The sequence below is a fragment of the Callospermophilus lateralis genome, chromosome 20 (genome assembly GCF_048772815.1).
Source record: "Callospermophilus lateralis isolate mCalLat2 chromosome 20, mCalLat2.hap1, whole genome shotgun sequence".
Taxonomy (NCBI): domain Eukaryota; kingdom Metazoa; phylum Chordata; class Mammalia; order Rodentia; family Sciuridae; genus Callospermophilus; species Callospermophilus lateralis.
The window spans coordinates 19,570,272-19,589,552 of record NC_135324.1 but is presented as its reverse complement, the minus strand read 5'-3'; the positions used below and the strand labels follow the sequence as shown (position 1 = coordinate 19,589,552).

General features: G+C 59.5%; 1 protein-coding gene across 4 annotated transcripts in view; it reads left to right on the top strand.

The window, feature by feature from the left end:
• Frmd4b (FERM domain containing 4B) overlaps positions 1-19,281 on the top strand; it is a 188,133-nt gene that overhangs the window by 30,351 nt on the left and 138,501 nt on the right. Inside the window, exons 1-2 of one of the 4 annotated variants that reach the window (XM_076841119.1) lie at positions 1,732-1,747; positions 12,072-12,197. Coding sequence is in view for 2 of the 4 variants with exons in the window: in XM_076841116.1 (XP_076697231.1) it covers positions 7,092-7,142; positions 12,072-12,197 (177 nt within the window). In the remaining 2 variants the exon portion in view is untranslated. Of the gene's footprint in view, positions 1-1,731; positions 1,748-7,075; positions 7,143-12,071; positions 12,198-19,281 lie in introns of those variants that run through there. The other 3 variants (XM_076841116.1, XM_076841114.1, XM_076841118.1) reach the window with 3 other exon arrangements.

Here is a 19,281-nt window from a genome sequence, read left to right as displayed (position 1 = left end):
GTTCTTCTCGGGTCTGTGCAGCTGAGCCAGGTGGAGCTGCCTCGCTGTCTCCTTCTGGTTGAGCTGCTCCCAGGGCTTCAGCCCAAACCCTGCTCCATCCAACAGGAGAGGTGAGAGGCAATGATCAGACGGAGCTCGTTAGATCAGATCCTGGAGTAGGAACCCAGGACCCTAAGTCCCTCCAGTGTTGGAGAATCAGCCGGCCGTGAGGACAAGGAGAGAGGACGCCCACCCACACCATCGCTGCAAGACAACAGGCCGTCCATCGTGGACACGGACACCAGGGCCGGGCTTACGGCATCTCCTCAGCACAGGACGCACCGCGCAGGGGCACAGGCTGGGGAGGAGGGGCTCAGGCGGGGGGCTCAAGCCTCGGGGTGCAGGTGCCCTGAGGGAGGGAGGATCGGGAATCAGCAGGCGGGTGCCCTGCAGGTTTTGGAAACAGGTTACAGTGCTTTGGAGCCCCTCCGGAGGAGCCGCGCTCTCCCCCGCTGGCCGCAGAGTCCCCCAGCTCCCTGCTCTGAGGGTGAGGGCTTTCTCCAGGCAGGTTCCCATCTGAATGGCGATGCCCAGTCCTGAATACCCCTCTGTGGTACCCGAGCACAGTCAGCTCCTGGGATGTGTAACACGTGGGACGTGAAAGGGGGGTGCGTTTGTGAGCTGTAGGTTTCACAACCCTCGAGCCCTTCACGCAGTCGGTCAGTGTGCCACATACACACCCTTACCTGTTCAGACCCTGGACACGGAGGGAGCAGCACAGCCCTTCCCGGCTCTCGGTCCAGGGCCCACTTCGGAGCCCAGCTGCGTCCCAGGTGGGGGCTCCTCTGTCCTGCGCTCTCCTCTTTCCTCCACCTTTCAGAGAACAGAGTGCGGGACCGTTGCAGGTTGTCCCGGTGACCCTGTCTCTAGGTAAGATATTAAAAAGGGCTGGGGCTCAGTGGTTCGGTGCCCCCGGGTTCACACACACACACACACACACACACACACCCCACACACTCGTAGGACCCCACTGGACAGTCCCATGCTTCGAGGTCAGAGGCTTACAGAAACCCTGCTGCATTCACATACACTGATGTCTTCTCTTCAATGTCTCCTATTTACCTCATTGTGTGCTTTCTAGATTATTGTTACAAAAGGGTAGCAGGTTCCTTCTGGAAGACTTAGAAAACACAACTAAGGTGTAAAAAGAAAACCGCATGTTCGTCTTCCAAACAGAGCCGCCAAAGTCTTTCTGTCCCTTCCTTTAGAGTTCTTTATATCTAGAGATCACAAACACGGAACCGGTTTCTTCATAGCGTTCTTCACGTTTTCCACAGTCATGGGCACTTTTCTAGGTTGGTAGATCATTCTGTATCTCTCTTTGTTCCTTTCTTTTGTTTGTAAAAGTTTGTCTAACTTCCCAAAAGTGGCACAGGCTGATTGTAGGAAAACTACACGTATGAACAGACACGTACGTGTGTGCTCGTGCGTGTGTGTCGGGTGGGGGACGGGACCCCCCCCCCAAAGAACTCGCCCCTTCTAGAGGGGCCAGCAGACTTGGGAAGTCTCAGCTCCGTGGCGGGCCACGCGGTCTCTGTTGCTCCACCCAGCTCTGCCCCTGGACGGTGCGCCAAGGAGTGTGGCTTGTTCCAGTAAAACGGTGACCGTAGCAGCCCAGTGACCGGGGTTCCGTGACCCTGACCTCACCAGAGCGGAAACAGCACAGTTCCAGACATACGAGTATTTTTCCCACCAAAGTGGAATCGCTGTACGTAAGCTGTCGTGTATACTCAAATACTTACCGGTGCCTGTGGTGTGCCAGCTCATAGCGGATGATGCTGACCATCCATGTCCAGCAAGATGGACCAGGACCCCGCTTGTGTGCAAGAGGCACCATTAGCAGGGTCGGTGCTGCAGAAACTAAATAAGGGGGTGGGGGCTGCTGGGGAGAGACGCCAGGACGGCCACAGAGGTCAGCTTGAGCACCCAGTCCCTGTTTACGGTCATCTAACCCCCTCAGTGTCCCTACTGCAGACCACACTGCCGGGAACCTTCGTAACCCTGCATTTTTATGAAAGACCACCCGTTTCCTTAGGCCAAAGCCCCTGAGGTGGAGTAGCTGGGTCACAAGGCTTTGCGGGGGCAGACTGCCGGGACACTCCACACGGACGTAGGCTTCCCCCCGGGGGTCCTCCCCTTTTCTATTGAAGATGCAAAACCCACTGATAACGGCTCTTCAGCCACCTGGGCCACGTGTGGGGGCCGCACAGGCTTCCCTGGGACCGCCTTCTTCGTCTTTGTGTCACCGACCACGGGAGCAGGGAGTCGGCGTGAGTGGCTCCGGGTCACTCTCTGGGTGGGTACGTGGTGGTGAGCAGAATTCAGCGCCCTGACCTCGGAGCGTGCAGATGCCTTCTTATTCCTGTAGCCGCCTGCCTCGACGCTCAGAAGTCCCCCTTTCCCGTGGACGGCATTGAGGATGCGCCTGCTGCCCCTGGGGGCTGACGTGCCCTGCCCCTCGTGGGCCCGAGGTGAACCCTTAGTGGATGCCCGTGGCAGGTGGGAAGAATGATCTGGGGATGGATTTTCTCACCCCTCTAAAGGTGCAGGGTGAGTCCCGCTTCCCTGCAGTGGATCAGAACACACTCTCCAGCCGTTTCCCAGCAACTGGAACACCGTGAACTCTCACTTCCTACCTGACCCACGTAGGGGTCCATTATACCAGGAAGAGACCCACTTCGTGGGCGTCAGGGGAAGAAACCCTTCTGCCCCCTCTTCCCGATTGTTTCTCTTCTGCTTGTTCCGGTGTCTGGGCCGACGTCAGGAACCTGCCAGCCGTCTTGTCAGGAGGGACCATGCCTCCCGCTAGCAGCTAGGTGCTGGCTCCCGCCAGAGCCCCGCTGCAGAGCCGGGGTGGGGGGTGCTTTCTAACTGTCTTGGCATAATTTATTCATCACAGAAGTGATCCCAACGGGTTGCCACTGCCAGGGCCACCTAATGGCTAGAGGACGGGAAGCCGTCCAGCCCACCAGAGAAGAGCGGCAGCCGGGCGCGGGGAGGGACGCTGAGCCGCAGACTCTTGGCACGCCACTGGGTGTTTGCATTTCTGGGTGAGCCCTGATCCTTGCCGGCCACGGACCTAGTTTTCATGTCTGTACAGTGAGGTCGTCGGGGGAACGGCTTCATGGCCGCCTACCCTGCTGCCCTGGACATCCTCCACTGCAGACGCTGCCTGAGGTCACCACCCTGGCCCTGTGCGGGGCACTGGGTGGCAGGGTCACCGGGGCCCGGGAGGAGACGGTCTCCTGTGGCTCAGGAAGCCCCAAGTCTCTCAGACGTTGGCTGGGCCGCGAGGATGTCTTGGTCATTGGAACCCAGCATGCAGCTGCCCCGGTCCCAGTTCATACTTGGACCTCTCTCCACTTGGTTTAGTGGGAAGGCCACCAAGGATGGCTCTTTATGGAGATGTCCAGTCGGGGCAAAGAAGGCCACAGAAGCGTCTCTCTCTCTCTCTCTCTCTCTCTCTCTTTTCTTCCTGGGGCTGTGGATGGGACCCAGGGCCTCTTGGTGCTGGTCCAAAGGCGGGAGCTTGTACACAGGGGCCTGGCGCTGCGTGAAGCGCTGTGCTACCCTAGTCTGCCTGGCCACAGCCTCAGGAGTGGCCTCCCTCCACCTTTTCAGTGACAGGGAACGGCGGCTGGGAGGCGAAGGAGCCCCCAAGGTCCCAGGGCGTGCATGCCCGAGGGTCCCGTGTGCCGCCGAGCAGGCGACCGGGGGGGCAGCTCCCCAACTTCCTGCCCCTCCCCCGAGGGCTTGCGTCTAAGCCCACAGTTGGCGCCCCGAGCGATTCAGCAGCTTTTCTGTGTACTTCCTGAGTGTTAAAAGATGTCTCCACCGAACCTGATGGAAATGGGAGGGAAGATCTTCAAGAGAGAGAACGCGAGTTCAGAGCGAGCCCCGGTGGAGGCCCTGGTGGACAGCTAGCTCTTGCCCATGGGCCGTCTGGCCTCTGGCGGTGGCTCCACGTTTCTGGGCCTCTCTGAGGTTCCTCCCCTATAAAATGCAGCCACTGTCCCTCAGGATCCGTGAGGCTGCTCCGAGCCGGGGAGATCCCCGACGTGTGCTGGGGGAGAATCGGGGTGAAACCCAGACGCGTCCCCTGCTGCTTCTCCTCCTGGGAGGTAGGCGACGGTGACTGAGTCAGAGACTCCTGGGTTATGCGGTGTGAGCCTCTGTGGCGGTCCCTACGGGGTTGTTCCAGGAGCAGAATAAGGTGCACCCCATTAGCACCGTGGGGGAGTTGGGGAACCCTGTCGTTGGGACGCGGTCCTGGTGGGGCTTGTGGCTCTCCGTACAGCCCGTCTCGGTCACGCCGCCGCCGGCTCTAGATGTGGTGGCTCGGTGGGGGGCGGGGGATCGCAGAGGTCATGCAGAGTTAAAATGCAGGGTGTCTTGGTGAGTTGGCTTCCTTTACAGACCTTGAGAGGCCCCGGGGGTGATGAGAACCGGAGTCGTGCCCGGCACTAAGGAGAGTTATATAAAGCCTGTGGAATATTAATTTCCTAATGATTCACCTGGCAGTTTTACCAGGGCTGGATATAAAAAGATGCTGTGAATAATTAAGCCCACGTTCCGGGAAGTGACATCTAGGGACACAGCGATGGGAGGTGAAGCCGACAGAGCTTCCCCCCGACTTTGCTGAGATCAGACTCATCCGGGTCTCCCCACTTGCTGCAAATCCGGCCCCCTCCTCTCAAGTGCAGTCTTCCCTAGGCCCAGGACCCCGGGGGAGACCAACACCTGCCGCTGCTCAAGACCCCCATACAGTGGAAAGGGTGGCCCATGTCCCCATAGACTTGGATCATCCCTGAGCTCCCGGCGCCGTGTAAACGCTGTGTGAGGAGCTGAATGCTGCACCGTGTGGGGAACAGGTGCAGTGTTTTAAAGAAATGCCGGAGTCCCACCGTCGGTTGTCTGTGAATGTGGAATTTGCAGATGGGGAGGGGGGCTGGCCGTGCGAGAGGGTCTGAGGAACCTACACCAAATACAATGCAAATGTCATTTCCTTTCCCTTAATTTGGCCTCTAAATATATCTGATCTTTATAGTCTCCATGTTTTGCGAATCCTCTTCCAGGTAGCATTTTTAAAATTTTTCTAGAATGAAGCTGATTTTGCACACAGGGGATGGAAGATTACTTGTCTTTCTTTCTTTCTTTCTTTCTTTTTTAATATGTGATCCTAAGATCACTTGTGTTTCTGCCCCTCACGTTGCCCTTTGGAGATGTCGGGAAAGTGACCCTAAGCGCCTCCAGGAGCCGGAGCGTTACTGGCCAGGAAGGAAGCACCAACTGCAGTCACGGCCGGTCGGTCCCTTGGTACCTGGGCAGATGCTCACATCAAAGACGGAGAGCAGGGTGCACCTGCAGCTGTCCTACGCCGCTGCAGGAAACGTAAAGGGAAGACCACTTTAGAACTCGGTTTCCACTGTTTCACAGAATCCAAACACTCCTCCTAAGACCTTTCCATGCCACGCAAAGGTACGCACCGAAGAGCAGTGAAATGCGGGTGCACACGGACGTCGGCTCCGGAAGCTCTCGGCAGCTACCTTCACGCAGCAACCAGAAACTCTCCAATGCCCATCGCCAGGCGGATAGATGAGGAAACTGTGTCCAAGCCACCCCGCGGAGCTCCGTGACCCAGAACAGTCAGAAACAAGGAGCCGGGTCCAACGGGGCAGCTGTGGGTTGGAACAGGCGATTCCGAATTCCAGAAGGACGCAGAGGGGCCTGAGTTCCAGCATGTGGAGGGGATGACATGGTGGGAGGCGGCTGCTCAGTACCCTGAGGTCACAAGGCACCGTGCACACGCATCATGCTGTACCCCACATTGTCTGTGCGTAAAAGGTAGAGCTCGTCATAAACAGCATCGTACCGAGCAAGAGAAGCCAGACACACAAAAAACTCAGACTCTGTCCACGTGAAATGGGTACCGCGATGGGATGGGGAGCAGATGGCCGGCTGCCCAGGGCGGGGCCAGAGCCAGCCATGGAATCTGAAGGGATGCCAAGGATCTCGCCGGGGTGGCCATGTTGTGCGTCCAGGTTGCAGCGACGGGCACGGGAGGTGAGTGCTGTGGAGATCTCCTGACCTGCACTCCTAGCCAGGGACCCTTCATGACGTGCACGTAGGATGGTCACCTGGAGTCGCTGTTCGGAGGGCCCTGGGCGTCTCTGGAAGCTGACCCTCTCAGACCTTGACTCTCCTCGAGGCTCTGCTGCTGCCCACCTGCAGACCCGAGCTCAGGTACAAACCGCAGCTGTGACCACGCGAGGCCAACCTCGGGGAGTCCCCTAAGAGGAGCCGGTGGAAGGGGTCCGTAAACCAGAAGGTGGCGTGGAGGTGGGCCGTCACCTCGCTCCACTTCACGCTGCCGGTCCGGGCAAGGACCTTGGTGTGAGACCCCCTGAGAACGCGAGCCGCTGCTGTGCCTGCTCACCCCGCGTGGGCCGAGCGCCTGGCTGGCGCAGAATGCCAGCAGGTCTGCCCAGCCCTTTAAGAGCCCCTGCACAGCCGGGTCCACAGGCTCGACCCCCAGCCCCTGCCCCTCCCGCCCGGCAGGGACAGTCCACGTGACCTTCCTGCAGGTCAGGCCTCTCTGCTTGTCAACCCAGGTTTCAATGTCACGTGTCCCCAAGGAACTTGTGGGTTCCCAGGAATGAGCTCCGCGTCAGAGAGTTGAGCCCCGCCGTGGGGTGACGGGCAGCTCTTCAGCGAGCAAGACGCGTCTCTTCCGCACGCGAGGACCTGCCTTCAGGCAGGGTGAGTGTCCACTCTGAACGGGGAAGGAACCGTGGCTTAGCCTTCGAGGGGACAAGCCCTGGAGCGACGAGGAGTCCCTGGGGCTGTGCTGCGGGCGCTGTCCAGGCTGTGGGGATTCCGCACCGGCTGGACGGAGCCCCCTGTCCCTCCTCCTGAAGCTGGCGCCCTGGTGGGGGAGAGGTCAGCACGTGGTGGAGGGCCACACGGACGCAGGCTGAAGACTGTGGGTGTCCTGTTCAGGGACGGTCACGTCAGCCGACCTGGGAGAGGGAGATGGAGTCATCGGGGCGCAGATGTGGGGACACAGCGATCGGGCAGCAGGGTCAGCAAGCCCAAAGGCCGTGGTGAGAACGCGCTTCACCAAGGATGGTAGGAAAGGGGCCCAGCGTGGGGCCTCGGGGGCAGAGGGGAGACCAGCTCGAGACGCAGAGGTGGTCGGAACCCAGGCTGCAGGGCTGGGGCTTCAGCTCACGTCCCTGTGAGACCGAAGGCATCGCAGTTGTAAGTAGGAGAGAGGACGGACCTGGCCGGTGGGTGTGGCAGAGCAGCGGCCGCGCAGGACACTGAGGGTGTGGCCCTCCCAGGCAGCCGGCTGGCCTGGGCGCCCCAGGAGCTTCCTCCCGCGCTGGGCAGCTTCTTGGGAGGGTGCCTGCTTTTGTCAATTACGGCTTAGGAATTACTTTGTCAATAATTCTGGAGCCCAGGAGTCTAAAAAAAATCACAGGGTATTATTAAATATTTAAGAATCGCTTAATTTCTCTGTGCGGTATGAGATTTCCACTGAAACTGGATCCTTGAGCCACTGGCCATTTCATTTGAAGTCGCAGACCCAGTGTTGCCCGTTAAGATGAATCTTCCCGTGGCTGGAAGCCGTCCGCTGGGTGGAGGTGCGTCGGGGTCTTGGGCGGGTGGGCGTGTGCCGGGGTCTCCTACTTCCCTTGGCTGGTGGAGACAGGTGAGCTCGGCCCTGGGACAGCAGCGGTCAGCTCAGCTGGGGAATCCCGCTGGTGTCACCTGGACCCAACACTCCCAGGAGTGGGTGAGGGGTCCCTGAAATGGGGGGCTTATTGAGCCACCTTTGACGCAAGCCAGAGGCAGGACAGCCTCCCACAGCCTCCCACAGTGGGGCTGGGTACCTGCGGGCAGTGTCTGCTGGACCTGGAGGAGGAGGGAGCGGCTCGCAGTGAACATGTGGCCCTGCTATTGCTATTGCTGCAGGGAAGCGGCCTGGGGTCCTGTGGCTCTAGAGGGACCTGGGGGTGGGGAGTATGCTCACCAGACGCTTGTGTCGCACTTGAAAGGCTCACAGGAGAGGCGGCATCCAGTGGTCACTGAAGAAGACCAGGGAGGCGAGATGAACCTGCAAGATAAAGGCCCAGAGTGGACAGGGCCAAGCCCGGAGCCTCACCTCCCTGCAGGAAGGAGGCCGAGTGTGTGTGTGGGGGGGGACTCCACGCAGGGAGAGAAGAGTGCCCCCCCTAGGGCAGGGGTTTTCAAACTCACTGCAGCACTGGACACTGGGCAGGAACCCAGAACAACTATGAAAAGGTGTACGAGGTCACAGGAACCCCCCCCAAGGAGAAATCAAGCCCTGGCGAGGTCCACCCGGACAGGACAGAGGTGGGTATCGTAAGATGCGGAGCTTCCTGCCTGTTCGGAAACTCCTTGTGATTCTAAGCAAAATCCCAGCAGCGTTCTAAAAAGTGAGTGGAAAGGTTAGACGTTCAAGGATCTGGTAAGAGTCTTGCAAAAGAAAAAGAAAACGAGGTCTTCCCTTATCAGAATTCATTATAAAGCCATACTAATGAAGACACTATGTCACCGAAGGGCGGGGGATTAAAAAATAGATCGTGAGTCGGAAGAGAGGGTCCAATGATAGAACCGGGAGCCCAGTAAGGGGACAGGGAGCCCAGCGATGGACTAAACAAACGTGGACCTTCTATATGATGCCGGACGCACTCGACGTCGAAGTGGAAAATACAGAGTTTACCAGACGTCAATGGTGCTATTGAAACTGATTCCCTACAAGAAAAATGGTCAGGTTCTTCATCCGCACTTTGGACAAAAACAAACCGTGAGGTGGATTGAAAAACGCCGGTGTAAGAAAGGAAAGCTGTGAACCCTTGGTTGGAGGCGGAAACGGGAAGGAAGGAGCCAGCGTTCTATTTGAATGAAGCAGGTCTGGTAAACAGGAGGCGCGCATCCTCAGACTTGAATGGGTCTCACGGTGGCTGACGTGTGTGACTTCTGCACAGCCTGTCGCCGGCACACTCAAAGCAGATGACAAGCTGGCAGGAGGCCCGTTGGGGGAGAGTCCCCTCCTCTCATTAACTTGCCAGTGCACAGATTCTGCAGCCCAAGGGTTCTCCTTGGATCAGCACCTGCTCTTGGGGCTTGGGACGGTTCCCCGGGACAGGTCATGTCCCTCAGGACTCTCCTGCCCCGTCCCTGCTGGTCCTACCCCATTTCCAAATCCCTGGCCGGGCTGCACGGGCCCAGGTGAGGGGGGACGGGCCAGGAGAAATCCCAGGCTGTGTGCCCACGGTGCGGCCACGTACTCAGACGCAGGTCACCTGCACAGGAGGGCGCCAAGGATGTGCACTGTCCTACCCTCCGTGAGGACCAGACAGACCCTGGACGTCACCTCGACCTCAGTTCTGTGCAGATAGGGGGTGGGGACAGTCTGCAGAGGAGCCCCGTGGTTTGAGTGACAGTTGTTTGTACTGGTGTGGCTGAGCCTTCGCTCCCCCAGGCTGCCGAGTGGACGGCGGGTGGACAGGGTGTGGGCAGGCCCAGGTGGTCTGGAGCAGAGGGGCACCTCAGGAAGCCAGGAGTCTGTCAGCTGCCAGGTTTTCAGCAGAATGACACATTCAACCCACGCACAGGCTCTCGGTCCTCGGCCCCTCTCCGTGAGGTTCCCTCTGGGCTTTTTATTCTGAACACCTTTTTTTTTCACTGTGGTAGAATAGATGCAGTGTCACCATTTTAACCATTCTAAAGGGCACGGTTCAGTGGCATGAATATCCTCCAACCATAATCCCTGTCCAGCGCCAGAACTTTTTCACCGTCCCCAAATGGAACTCGACACCCCTTAAGGCTTAGCTTGCCATTCCCCAGCCCTGCACCCCCTGAAACCCTCCCTTCTGCCTCAGGGCTGAATCTGCTGCTCCAGGTGACTCGCGGAGGTGGAGTCAGGACGTCTATCCTGCTGCACGGGGCTTCCTTCACTCATAGTACCTTTAAGATCCATCGCTGTCTTACCGTGTATCAGAATGTCCCTCTCTTTAGGGGTGCATAGTGCTCCACTGAATGGACATGCTGTCAGTGGACTCTGGCTATTGTAGTCACCAACACTGATGTTGCTGTAGAAGCCCTTCCTTCCAGGTGCTCAGGGCATATGCCAGAGGTGCAGGTGCTAGACCGTGGTGTACTGGAAGCTGATTTCACAGCAACGGCACCGTTTTGCGTTCCTCTCAGCACTGCCCAGCAGTTCCGATGCACCACATTCTCCTCAGGGCCTGCTGTGTGGGTTTGGTAACAGCCCGCCTAGAGGGTGGTAAGTGCTGTCATGTGCAGTGGATCCCACATTTCTTTCATCCCCAGCTCTTTTTACCCTTTATTTTGAGACGGGGTCTTGCTGGGTTGGGTAGGCCTCACTAAGTTGCTGAGGCTGGCCTCTGACTGGAGATCCTCTAGCCTCAGCCTCTGGGGCTGCAGGTGTGCACCGCCTCGCCCTGCGTTTCCTCGGTTTATGTTGCTTCTCGCTGCAGGCAGGAGGCTGGTGTGTGTGGGGCCGGGGAACCTGACAGGGGCTCGCTGTGGGCACCCTCAGACCAGGCGTCTCACGTCCCTGGCTCTAGTTCCTCATCTCGAGATGGGATCACAACTGGGTTATTTTTGGAGTTCCCGGGAGCCTCCGTGGAGTGGAAGGGGTGTGATTGGCTCCGTGCGGCCTGTGGTTGGCACGCGTAAGCGGCTGCTGTGGTAGGCGATCGGGAAGTGTCTGTTGACTTCCGCCCTTGGGACCCGAGTCGGCATGAGCCGCGGAATCGGCTCACGGAGGGAGGATGGACGCTGTCCCTCACAGGTGATGCTGGTGCTGTCGGTGGGTCAGCTGCCCCGGGCTTCACCCCTCGAGCAGCTTCGATGGACGTGGCTGAAGTCCAGGCCAGCTCCAGGCCCCTGTAGACCTGCAGCGGCCTCCTCTCTCTCTCTGGCCTCCGTATCTTGGTCTGAAAGGCAGGGCGTGGGCCTCAGCACGTCTCCAGCGAAGGCTTTTTCTGAGCCCAGGGTTTTATGCAGAAATCCCGAGGACCGAGCGCAGGAATGGAGAGCCCTTGGCTGTGTTCTCACGCCGTCCAAGCCCTGGGCCCTCTGGTGCCTGCCCCCTCACGGACTCCAGCTCTCACCAACGGACCCCAAATCTGATGTTTCATTAGGACATAAAACGAGCGTCTATCCGCCGTGGGAAACCAGGTGGAGACGGACTCCTTTTGTGTTTCCTAGAACCATCTCTGTTTTCCTCCTTGACTGGAGAACACTGGCTGCAGGAAGCCCCCGCTCAGACCGCGCTCTGCAGAGATGGAGTGAGGGTCATGAGCCATGGGCTGGTGTGGGCATCAGCCTGGGCAACGCAGGTCCCTGGAGGGTCCCTGGGGGGTGTGCTCTGGGAGGTCTGCAGGTGGCAGCACCCTGGGCTCCTGCAGCAGTCACCTGGTGGGACAGTGGCCGCTGCTCTCCTTGCCCTCCTGTGACCTTGTGCATGAAGCAGTTTGGCCCTGCAGCGGACCGAGTGCCGCTCACCCTCTGGGGAAGCTGTTTTCTTATCACTGGGGACGATGACAAGCTCCTGTGAGTGAGGACATCTGTTGGCCACATGCACCCAACTCCACCCGTCTCCGTGGTCAGGCCCTTTCCCGCCACGACTGGCCTCTGTTGAAGACCAGACTCTGGCTGCCACCTGGCCCCTGTGGTCCTGAGGGGACGTCTCCGTGGGTTCTCTCTCCGCCGGGGGGGGGGGTGCCCTGGCGTGGACAAGTGCCAGCTGCCACAGCTCGGGGAGCCAGGTGGCCCGGCCCTGGGTGTGAGGGATCGCTGGGCGGCATCTGGATGTGGACAGGGCTCTACCCCAGGTCTGCCCTGAGGAGGGGGGTTCCGGAACTGGGAAGGGACCGAGGCCAGCCGGGGGACTGGGAAGTAAGCCGAGGTGCGCCGACTCGGGTTCCCAGTTCCCGCCGTCTTCCCGGGATGAAGGCGCTGCTCCTGTCTTGCAGGCTCTGACCAGGAAGCCAGAGGAAGGATGCGCACCAGGAAAAGATGACGTCGGAGAGCGGCCCACGGCACCCGGAGACCGCGGCACACACCAGGAGGGCCGGCGGGGGGACGCACACTCGCTAAAGGTAAGGCAAGGACGACCGGGGATGGCCGGGCCCTGGGATGGCCGGGCCCTGGGATGGCCGGGCCCTGGGATGGCCAGGCCCCAGGGCCAGGACGGGAAGGGGCTGTGCAGGCGCGCCCAGGAGCATGCACACCTGGCACATGGAGTGGGACAGGAGGCCTCCACGTGGCCATGCAGTGAGAACGTCTGTGTCCCCAGCACAGAGGAGGGAAATCCTCAGAGTTAGAAATAAAGCCGACCGTGGACAAGCCAATGGTAGACTCCCATCACAGACAGCGCCTCCCTCCAGAGAGACAAACGCGACAATGAACCACGTCCCAACCGTCCTGCGCCTCAGACAGAGTCTCTGTGCACATTCGTGGAACTGTTTTCTTTATTCATGGCCTGATGCGTCACCAGCTAAGCCCAGCGCGTGGTGAGCAGAGCCGAGAGCTGTCTGTCCTCCCAGGTGCCACCCCTTCGCCCCTGGCCTACTGCAGGGAGGGTGCACTTTGAGACCTTAAAACCAGCCCTTGCTTTTTACCTGCTTCTGGTTGCCTCTTGGATGCACTGAGAGGCGAGTGGGGTACTCGAGTGGCCGTGCATGGTTATGACAGTCCTCTAGCAGCCCAACTGCCAGGCACAGGTGGCTCTGCCCGGCAAGGTCTAGACCTCTCCTCCCCAGCTGATCTCCCAAGGTCCCACTGGGAAGGTGGTTTGAAGGGTGTTGCAGTCTGCTACGGTGTGAACTGTGCTGTGCAAGGGTGAGGGGCAGTGCTGATGTGGTCACATTCCTGCTGTCCCTTTGCCATCCCGGGAGCTGAGGGCACCCGGTGGTAGGGAGCAACAGAGCGCTCAGCCTGTGCCCAGACCTCAGACCGCCTCCTCCCCTCAAGGCCTGAGAAGCCTTGCAGATGTCAGGCGCCGGGCAGCCCTGGTCCCTGCGCCCGCTCTTGCTCTTCCCGTCTCCCCGACACACGCAGCTCCCGTCCATGTGCGGCCCCCAGGAGGGTCCTCTCCCTCCCTCCTCTGGCCCTTCCTGAAGGGGCCCCTCCCTGGAGCTAGCGCCCTCCGTACCGCCGCTCCCGCAGCCCTCCCCAGCACCCGCGAGAGCAGGCGTGTTGACTCCCTGCGGCCAGCAGTGTCCAGGCACCGCCCTGTCCTGCTCGGAGCTTGACTGGGGAGCAGAGGAGGGGGATGGTGGACAGGAGTGGACTCAGTGGCCCAACCACCCCCAGGGTCTTGCCGTGACCCCGTCCCGCTCACTGCGTCTGGGTAATCCTCGCCATCTGGCCTCGCCGACTTCCCACCCACGGTGCGCGAGATCCACAAGGCCTGGACAGCGCTTGTCCTCCTCACGGCCACATTCTGAGGTCCCGGCCGGCGATGGCTCTGTCCATGCTGCCCGGCGTGCCTACTGGGAGGGGAAGAGAAGGAGGAGTGACTGGAGCAGCAGAGGATCTGCAGGACGAGGCGTCCAGGAACCAAGGAGCCTCACAGGGGACGCTCGTGGGTACCGGGAGGTCAGAGCATCCACAGCCGTCAGCACGGTGCGGTCAGCCCAGTGCTGGATGGGCCAAGCAGGGGCCGAGCTCGTAGGTCTTCTGGTCACAGCGATGGAAGTGCTGACCACCACAGGCAGGGGCAGGTTCTCGTGCACCAGGGTCCAATTTTATTGTGAACCAAGGCCAATGGTGGACCAATCCAGGTGCCTGTGGACAGGCAGCGGGTAGCAGTGTGGCCTCGACGGGCCGTGGGCGCTGCTCGGCTCTCAGAAGGTAGGGGATTCTGATACCCGACAGCATGGACGGACCCTGAGAGACACAGACAGAGAAATAGCACCGCAAAGGACAGTGCTGCGTGGTCCCCCTCACGTGAGGTCCTCGGCGTGGACAGACTCGAGGACACAGCAGATGCAGAGGGATCACGGGGCCATGGAGAGGGGCGTGCGGTCAGTGCAGGCCCTGGAGGGTCCATGTGGAATCTTCCTAGGACGCCCAACAGTGTGTGTGTGCTTAGTACCACTCAACTCCACACTTAAAAATCTTTCAAATGGTCATTTTTGTCACATATTTTTAAACCATGATTTTTTTTAAAAAAAAAAAAAGGTTAAAAGGAAAATTTCCTAAGTTTTTCCAAAGAAAATATGTTACTAGGTTTTTGGAAGGTGGGGGGGCTACTGGGGATTGAACTCAGGGGAACTTGACCTCAGAGCCACGTCCCCAGCCCTATTTTTTTTAATTTTTACTTAGAGACAGGGTCTCACGGAGTTTTTTAGCACCTTGCTTTCTGCTGAGGCTGGCTTTGAACTTGTGATCCTCCTGCCTCAGCCTCCCCAGATGCTGGGATGACAGGCGTGCGCCACCGCGTCTGGCTAACGTTACTAGTTTAAAAACTACCCTAATACATTTTAGTGATAGCCAAAATTGCTTGATGATATCGTGACCCCAAAACAAACGTGCAATATTTTTAAGAGGGGGAAAAAAACCCTATTTTTTCCCTCTAAAGTGATGCTTCATACTGTTACCTTGAGAAGTGCAAATGTAGAAGCACAAATCACTAGCTAACTGCCACTCTTTCTGTGAAACACTGTACGTGAAGGGACTCGTTTAGTCCTTAAGTGATGGAGACAATGTTATTTCCATGTCAGAGGAGGAGGCTGAGAACAGAGGGGTTATGTAACGTGCCCAAAGTCACACAGCTCTACTGAGAGGCAGGGCTGCACATCAAGTTGCAGGATAGCTCCTGAGCCACTGTTTGACCACCTCCCAGGTCTGAAGCACTTACGAATTGGGAGAGGTGCCTGTCGATGAGGTGGCATCTCTGATTTCCATTGCATAGTCAGGACCCCAAAACCTCGAGCCGTTGATAAAGCCGTCAGCCTCTCTTCAGGAGGACCCTGTGCCTGGGGGTGTCTAAGTGACGTCTTCACAGCTGGGGAGATGTTCTTCCCCCAGACACCAGCTTTATACTCAATACGGGGAGGAAGGGGGTGAGGGGAGGCTGTGTGTGGAGGCGCGGGTCTCGGAGGTCGTAAGAGAAGGCTCTGGAAGGAAACCTCCACCCTGGGGGGAAATACCTCTCACGATCCATCCCAATGCGTGAGGTTTGTGTCTCATGGAACCCGAGGCTGATCATTTTAAGACAGAGTTTGTCTGTGTTCAAGTTCAGGAAATGTGCCTTAAAGGGACTGAAGGTTTCTCTCTGCGGGAATTCCTGGAGTTCAGCGCTGTGAGGGCAGGGCAGGGTCAGGGAGGGCCTGCTGACTACGAGGCACGGTGGCATGTTGTGTGACACGGGAGTTCCATCCCGGCCCAGGAGCGTCGGTGGGTGATCTTAGCCGCCCCCTCCCCGGGGCAGGTCCCAGGCCCCTGTTCTCCAGGCTCAGACACTTCCCTGACTCGACGCCCCAGGTCCACAGGGGGCCTCTGCTCAGCAGGCTCCTCTGGGCTGTGCGTGGTCCAGCCCTGACCGCAGCAGGTCAGCGCCGGCTCCTGCGGCCCCCCTGCCATGCCAGGAGAGGAGACCCGTCGGCCCGGAGCCCTGTCTTTATGGGGCTCAGGCCCCGTCCTCTCCGGGCCTCGCCAATGGCTGGCCTTACTGTCAGTGGGAAGTGGTTCCTGCCACTCGGGAGCCCCTCTGGACACTGCCGCAGGCGAAGCCGACCTCTCCTTAACTCTCTTACCCTCCTCCTCCTCGCACACCGTACCTGAGACCCACAGAGTCTCCTGCCAGCCACCTGGGCCATGGTGCCCCACACAGGTGCACACCTGAGTGACAAGAGGCGCCACACCTGAGTGACAAGAGGGCCACACCTGAGTGACAAGAGGGCCACACCTGAGTGGAACAAGAGGGCCACACCTGAGTGACAAGAGGGCCACACCTGAGTGACAAGAGGGCCACACCTGAGTGGAACAAGAGGGCCACACCTGAGTGACAAGAGGGCCACACCTGAGTGACAAGAGGGCCACACCTGAGTGGAACAAGAGGTGCCACACCTGAGTGGAACAAGAGGCGCCACACCTGAGTGACAAGAGGTTCCACACCTGAGTGACAAGAGGCGCCACACCTGAGTGGAACAAGAGGCGCCACACCTGAGTGACAAGAGGCGCCACACCTGAGTGGAACAAGAGGCGCCACACCTGAGTGACAAGAGGCGCCACACCTGAGTGGAACAAGAGGCGCCACACCTGAGTGACAAGAGGCGCCACACCTGAGTGGAACAAGAGGCGCCACACCTGAGTGGAACAAGAGGCGCCACACCTGAGTGACAAGAGGCGCCACACCTGAGTGACAAGAGGCGCCACACCTGAGTGACAAGAGGTTCCACACCTGAGTGACAAGAGGTGCCACACCTGAGTGGAACAAGAGGCGCCACACCTGAGTGGAACAAGAGGCGCCACACCTGAGTGACAAGAGGCGCCACACCTGAGTGACAAGAGGCGCCACACCTGAGTGGAACAAGAGGCGCCACACCTGAGTGACAAGAGGTTCCACACCTGAGTGACAAGAGGTGCCACACCTGAGTGGAACAAGAGGCGCCACACCTGAGTGACAAGAGGTGCCACACCTGAGTGGAACAAGAGGTGCCACACCTGAGTGACAAGAGGTGCCACACCTGAGTGGAACAAGAGGCGCCACACCTGAGTGACAAGAGGCGCCACACCTGAGTGACAAGAGGCGCCACACCTGAGTGACAAGAGGCGCCACACCTGAGTGGAACAAGAGGTGCCACACCTGAGTGACAAGAGGTGCCACACCTGAGTGACAAGAGGCGCCACACCTGAGTGGAACAAGAGGTGCCACACCTGAGTGACAAGAGGTGCCACACCTGAGTGACAAGAGGCGCCACACCTGAGTGGAACAAGAGGCGCCACACCTGAGTGACAAGAGGCGCCACACCTGAGTGACAAGAGGCGCCACACCTGAGTGGAACAAGAGTGCCACACCTGAGTGACAAGAGGTGCCACACCTGAGTGACAAGAGGTGCCACACCTGAGTGACAAGAGGCGCCACACCTGAGTGGAACAAGAGGTGCCACACCTGAGTGACAAGAGGTGCCACACCTGAGTGGAACAAGAGGTACCACACCTGAGTGACAAGAGGCGCCACACCTGAGTGACAAGAGGTGCCACACCTGAGTGACAAGAGGCGCCACACCTGAGTGGAACAAGAGGTGCCACACCTGAGTGACAAGAGGTGCCACACCTGAGTGGAACAAGAGGCGCCACACCTGAGTGACAAGAGGTGCCACACCTGAGTGACAAGAGGTGCCACACCTGAGTGACAAGAGGTGCCACACCTGAGTGACAAGAGGCGCCACACCTGAGTGGAACAAGAGGTACCACACCTGAGTGACAAGAGGTGCCACACCTGAGTGACAAGAGGTGCCACACCTGAGTGGAACAAGAGGCGCCACACCTGAGTGACAAGAGGCGCCACACCTGAGTGGAACAAGAGGTGCCACACCTGAGTGACAAGAGGTGCCACACCTGAGTGGAACAAGAGGTGCCACACCTGAGTGACAAGAGGCGCCACACCTGAGTGACAAGAGGCGCCACACCTGAGTGACAAGAGGGCCACACCTGAGTGGAACAAGAGGCGCCACACCTGAGTGACAAGAGGCGCCACACCTGAGTGACAAGAGGCGCCACACCTGAGTGACAAGAGGGCCACACCTGAGTGACAAGAGGCGCCACACCTGAGTGGAACAAGAGGCGCCACACCTGAGTGACAAGAGGCGCCACACCTGAGTGACAAGAGGTGCCACACCTGAGGGACAAGAGGTGCCACACCTGAGTGACAAGAGGCGCCACACCTGAGTGGAACAAGAGGCGCCACACCTGAGTGACAAGAGGCGCCACACCTGAGTGACAAGAGGTGCCACACCTGAGTGGAACAAGAGGCGCCACACCTGAGTGACAAGAGGTGCCACACCTGAGTGACAAGAGGCGCCACACCTGAGTGACAAGAGGCGCCACACCTGAGTGGAACAAGAGGCGCCACACCTGAGTGACAAGAGGTGCCACACCTGAGGGACAAGAGGTGCCACACCTGAGTGACAAGACCGCTGCTCCATCCGGGCAGGTGCCACGGGCTGTGCCCCTGGGCCCCCTGATTGATGTCCGGGTCCCAGGGCCTGTGCCCCTTGTGCCTGGCAGGTCCCTGGGGACCCGGTGGCGGGAGGCGCCCTGCCAACAGCCTGTGCCCCCGTGAGACCTCCGCTGCAGCCGGGGACAGACGCCGGGCGGTCACCACCGCAGCCCTGGTCCTTGTGAATACGGGGACGTGGTGGGGCCAGGCAGCCAGACCTCTGGGTGAGATGGGGTTTGGCTCCCGCTGCCCCCTCACCTGCCCTGGGGGCCCTGGGGAGCTGGCCCAGCCCCTGGGGCCTCCCGAAGCGAGGGTGACAGCAGGACCCCCGCGGTGGCTCACGGGTACACAGCTGTGGGCGGGCAGTGGCCCTGTGCAGCGTCATCCTGAACACTGGTGCCACCAGGTGTTGGCGTCACCAGGCTCTGGAGGGCTCCGGTGTTTCAGTGAAGCCATCCTGAAGGGGCAGGCAGAAGAAGCCTCCTGGGCTCCTGAACCGTCCACCAGGGGTCCTGGTGGTGGCCTCCGTCCTCATTTGACCTTTAAACTGCTCGTGCCTGGTGAACTTCCCCCTGCGGCCAGTAGGGTGCGCTGTGAGCACAGAATACGCCCCAGGCCCAGGCTGTGCACCGGGGGGAGCTCTAGCCCGCGCCCTCTGCAACTCCACTCCTTCCACGTTCTCAGGGCGGCCCGCTGATGGACATGGGTTGACGGACATCTGCTAACTGTCCTCTCCACCAACAGGCTTTGAAATGGAAGAGTGGAGCTTGAGGAGGTCGCAGTGTGAGGAGGAGGCGACCCAGGTCTCGGGTGGGGCAATGCTGTCCACTGTGAGAGGCCGGGTGCCCACTGAGGCTGGCCCCCGCCTGTCCTTCCCTCTGCTGCCCCATCTGCTGCACAGAGTGGGAGAGGGAAGGGGACCCAAGTACGCAGAGGACGGGGTGGGCGGAAGTCAAGGGCCCTTAGCCCAGGTCCTGGTGACCACAGAGTGAACCCCCTGTCCACAGCCAGGT